Raw genomic sequence first — 5,144 nt, forward strand, 5'->3', positions numbered from 1 at the left:
ACACCATCCCCCATAATCCATAATCCATAATCCATCACCACCCCAACCCCAACCCCCTCCACTCACACCCCAGCAGCAGTGCACCACCAAGCACGACATCAAACTCCCCGGCTACGCACATATTCTACCCATCTCACACTCATCCCCATCCCCACCTCACACATACCACCTCGCACCACTTCTCCCTCCGTACACCCACCATGTACCTCCGTACCTTCGTACCATCATATATATAGAGCGACGAGGTACGTACCTACGCCCCTTCCCTCCCCTCTCCCGTGTTTGTAGTCCGTTATTTCCGTGTTGATGCGTTTGTCTCTGTATCCTATTTTCTTCTGTTCTATCCTATTCTATCCTATCCTATCCTATCCTATCCTATTCTATCCTATCCTATCCTATCCTATCCTATCCTATCCTATCCTATCCTATCCTATCCTATCCTATCCTATCCTATCCTATCCTATCCTATCCTATCCTATCCTATCCTATCCTATCCTATCGCATCGTATTTTACGTGGAAGGAATGATGAATGAATGAATGAAATGAAAACTCCTAGACTCTAGAAACCTAATTACAAGCAACTTTTCTCTGTGAATGTTGAAATGAATCATGAAATTGCTCATACCATTGTGCTAATGATATATGTATTATCTGACTTGAATGACATCACTCACGGCATGACAAAGTAGTGAGGGAAACCAATAATGTGCATGATACTACTCAACCCATTTTCTCAGAGTGCATCTGATATTCTGACCCCAGGAAAGTTCTCTGTGACTTGCCACTTCACTAAGCCAATACCTACCAAGTACAAACATCAAGACACTAAATGAGATATATACATCACCTTTCAAATTTCTCCCCAGGCACCCCAAAACTGCTCGAGATAATCCAATATTTAAAATCTGGTACGGATGTTCATTTTAGGAGGGTAGGAATTCTCCTTGTCTAATCGCAGATTTTCATCAACTTCACAGACTGCAAGTATCACAGATTTTAATGACAACATGATTTTCCAATTCTACAGATTTCAATTTAAATCTTGTGATTTGTTTTGAAAAGAGTGGCGATTGCCTATACAGATATGATGATGATTGCTAACCCCCTAATACTATATACCACAATGCCCATTCAACAAGAAGCCCAGTACCCAAACGCGCGCCAAAAACTGCAAATATACACAAAAAGATAATATTGGCTTATATACTTTGTGCTTCAGCTCGAAACGCCAACTGTGATCATATAATTTCAAAGAAGCGAGAAAAGGGCAATTTATTAGCGGATAATTTCCGTCGAGATTACACAACACGGTGCCGGGAGATTTCGGATCTGATATGATTATCAAAATCACAAACGACTTTCAATACCCGCGAAATTCTCCTCTCCCGGCCAATGTGCTTCAGGCCAGACGTATCGCATTGCTTCCCAGATGTGTCTAGTGGCACGTTAGTCTTCAAATGGGATCAGATAAATGGATGAGATGATAGAGAAAACGAAAGCCATACCTGACGTGGATGATCTCTAGGCCATCCTTGACTTCTTGCGGAACATCTTTAATACTAAATAGTGTTAGTGTGCTTGCTGAGATGAGAGGAGAAGTACTTACTCCTTTCTATTGTGTGCTGGTAACAATACAGTCTTCACACCAGCACGGAGAGCCCCAATGAGCTTCTCCTTGATACCTCCTACGGCAGTAACACGTCCACGTAACGAGATCTCACCCTATAGAAAATATTAGTGCCCGTGAACATACGAGTATTGCATACTGAGACTTACCGTCATTGCCATAGTTGGGGGCACAGCTTTGCCGGAAAACAACGAAATCAGTGCAATAGTGTGTGCCATACCGGCAGATGGGCCATCCTGGTCAATTCATTAGCGGATTATAACACAGCATCATGGAAAGCCAACCTTTGGGATAGCCCCTGAAGGACAGTGCACATGAATACTCCTCTTCTTCATGATGTTCTCCGATGGGTCATGCGTCAGACCTAACTCGTACGCATGAGCTTTCACCCAGCTCAGTGCTACCTCGACACTCTCTTTTAGTACATCGCCCAGTTTCCCTGTTAGCTGCACGCTACCGCTCCCTGGCATATCGGCCACTTCGATGAAAAGAATACTGCCGTTCCCACCAGAACTATAGGCCACGAGACCCGTAACTATCCCTGGACGGCTATTCTTGTAGTTAGTATTTACATACTTAAACAAGCTTAAGCAAGGTAGTCTCAATTGAGGACTAGAAATAGTGGATGGCAGGCGAACCTTGTCTTTTCGGCAATTTCTTCATCAAATTTCTCAATACCCAATATTTCCTCGATATCTTCCACTGACAGCTTTGGTTTGTAATTTTCTGTAGAACTGGTCAGTATTCGCTGGCTAAGGATCATGCGGAAAGAGCCTCTACCCGTATGTCCCGAGTCCTTCGCCTCCGCATATTCTACCGCCTTGGCACGACATACGGATCCAATCTCTCGCTCAAGGTTACGAACACTAGGAGTTTAGGTGGTCAGTGAAGTTACTACAATGAGTTTTGACAGTGGCAAGATTAACTAGTAATGTCGGGTAGGGATGATTCGGTCTATAGGAAAGAGGAGTTTAGGGCCATCAATGCTTACCCTGATTCGCGAGTGTAGGATTCGATGATCTTGGACACAACATCTGGGGGGAACTCGACTTGTCCATCTCCGAGCCCATCTACACAGCGTCAGTGGTCGAATACAATATTCTCAGCTGATTGTGAAGGCTTACTAGTGCGAATCTGCTTTGGGATTAGATGCTGCGAGGCGATATGTCTTTTCTCAAGTGTCGTGTATCCTGACAAGCTTATAGTTTCCATACGATCAAGTAATGGTGGCGGGATGGTATCTAAACTGTTCGCGGTGGCAATGAAAAGAACTTTGCTAAGATCGATTGGTATGTTGACATAGTGATCCGTGAATGTATGATTTTGTTCTGGGTCTAGAACCTCAAGCATGGCAGCCGAGGGGTCCCCATGAAAGTTAGAAGTGCTGCAAAGGAGTCAGCTACAGGAATGCCTACAGACAACAACGTTACTTACCCAACCTTGTCAATCTCATCAAGCAGGAAGACAGGATTTGCCACACCGACCTTTTTCAGGCCGTTCACTATCAAGCCGGGCATTGCTGCCACGTATGTTCTGCGGTGGCCTCGAATTTCCGCCTCGTCTCTGACGCCGCCGAGAGAAATCCGATGGAATTTTCGTCCCAACGCAGTAGCAATTGATTTTGCTAGACTAGTCTTGCCCACACCAGGAGGGCCGACAAGGAGCAGAATGGGCGATTTGTCAATTGTCCTCTTGCTTTTGAGAATTTCGACCTTGGCAGTTGAATTCTCTTCGTCTGCTTTGGCAAGTTGTGAATTGATCTCATCATTAATACTTTGTTTGAGTTTGAGAACCGCCAAATACTCAAGTAATCTCTTCTTGACCTTTTCCAGCCCATAATGATCATCATTGAGTTGTTTACGGGCCCTCGATAATGTATCGACGCCAAGTTTATCTTCAGTCATCTCAGACCACGGTATCTCAATCAAGTTCTCCAGATAATTTCGACAGACTTGATACTCTGCCTGAGCTGGTGCCATTTTCTTCAATCTCTTCAGTTCCCGGTCAGCGACTTTGGCTGCTTCAGGGGTCATATTTGCGCTATCGATCTTCTTCTTAAGCTCCTCCATTTCGTCCGGTTCTTGATCATCATCCTGAGATCCACCATTACCTGCCGTACTGGGAGGCAGTGGCGCGCCCGACATTGCTGGTCTACGCATACGATGTCCATTTACTTTATTAAATTGCTCGATGTCTATGTTTGCGGGGATGTTGGAGGTTGTGATTGTTGTTATTTTGACGTTATTTTTGATAGTGCTGACTTGACGTTGAAGTAAGAGAATTGCTCGTTCAAGGCGATCCTTGGTTGAGAGCGCGGCTAATACTTGTAACTTTTCCTCCAACGATGCCTCGACCACATTTGCCATGAAATCTGCCAGAGTTCCGGCCTCTGATACATCCTTCTTCGCTATGTATACCTCGAGGCGGCGGGCGAGTACCGGGGATAGCCCAGCAGATGTGCGAGGTAGGAGAGATGAAAGTCGCAAAAGGGTCAAAAGTTCTCGTGATAGTTGTTTAAGATGTGCGAAAAGCCCTTGAACGGCTACATCTTCAGTAGGCACATCTGCAAAGTTTAGTAATTGTCATGTATCGATAAGCACGATTTTCCTTACCTTCATCATATAGATATGTAACCTCTCCTTCAAGGAATGGCTTCTCTTGTGTTATGCTTTCCACCTTGATCCTGGCTACACCCTCAACCAACAAGGCGAATTCTCCGGAACGACCAGTTGTGCCTTCAACCCCCGATATTTTAGCAGCCACTCCATACCCAAAAAGATCATCCTTCGTAGCTCTCGATGGCTTGATATCTAATCGTTCTCTGGGTTGCGGAGTTTGCTCATCTCCAGTAATCATCTTCTGTCCACCTTGAGTGAGGAATGGCGAGTTCAAAGGAACGCAGGCGATATTGACATTATCCAATCGCTGACTCGGTGTAGTTGAGGCAGCTCTGCTGTAAACTCCTGAGAGCAAAGCTGGGATATCTGTTCGTTGGCCAGATACTGGAATGCGAAGGACTATCCCAGGGAGTAGAACGGTTCCTTTTGCCAATGGAATAATGGGTAAATTTGCGGTCTTCACGGGACCCATATTGATGTTGCAGACAGCGTGTTGATGATAAATGTGTGTATTCTGGTAAATTTGATCAAAGTTTAAAGGTTAACTTATATGTAATGGTATATAATCGATGGCTTTGTGGCAAGAATGCTTCATCCATAATGCGAGCATCAGTAGAGATAAGGAGCCGAGGTTCGTCATGGCGTACGGGAGTGGATGGGATGGTGTAAAAACGGCGGGACCACCTGGTGGACTCAATTCCTTTTCCGTTCGCTGTGTTTTTATTCCCCCCCCACCAACAACAACAACAACACCATACATGTAATGTCTTAGAAAACACATGAATCTTCTAGAGACTTCACCGATATTACATATCTCCTGATTAGTGCGGGTTCGCTTTGAATAATTAATACATTCCAATATCCATCACCTGGGTATTCGACTGTCTTCGAAGTGCTA

At 44.8% G+C, this 5,144-nt stretch overlaps 1 protein-coding gene across 1 annotated transcript; it reads right to left on the bottom strand.

Moving 5' to 3' along the window:
• Window positions 1-1,000: 1,000 nt before the first annotated feature.
• EAF01_006530 (uncharacterized protein) lies at window positions 1,001-4,905 on the bottom strand. The gene is made up of 10 exons (XM_038914784.1): window positions 4,241-4,905; window positions 3,063-4,191; window positions 2,753-3,012; window positions 2,620-2,698; window positions 2,267-2,494; window positions 1,913-2,177; window positions 1,778-1,864; window positions 1,608-1,723; window positions 1,507-1,560; window positions 1,001-1,436 (listed from the first exon to the last, which is right to left on the bottom strand). Exons 1-10 carry the CDS (start codon window positions 4,716-4,718, stop codon window positions 1,349-1,351), a joined length of 2,784 nt encoding a protein of 927 aa, XP_038769739.1. The 5' UTR covers window positions 4,719-4,905; the 3' UTR covers window positions 1,001-1,348.
• Between the last annotated feature and the right edge of the window lie 239 nt (window positions 4,906-5,144).

The sequence above is a fragment of the Botrytis porri genome (genome assembly GCF_014898465.1).
Source record: "Botrytis porri strain MUCL 3234 chromosome Unknown BPOR_008, whole genome shotgun sequence".
NCBI lineage: Eukaryota > Fungi > Ascomycota > Leotiomycetes > Helotiales > Sclerotiniaceae > Botrytis > Botrytis porri.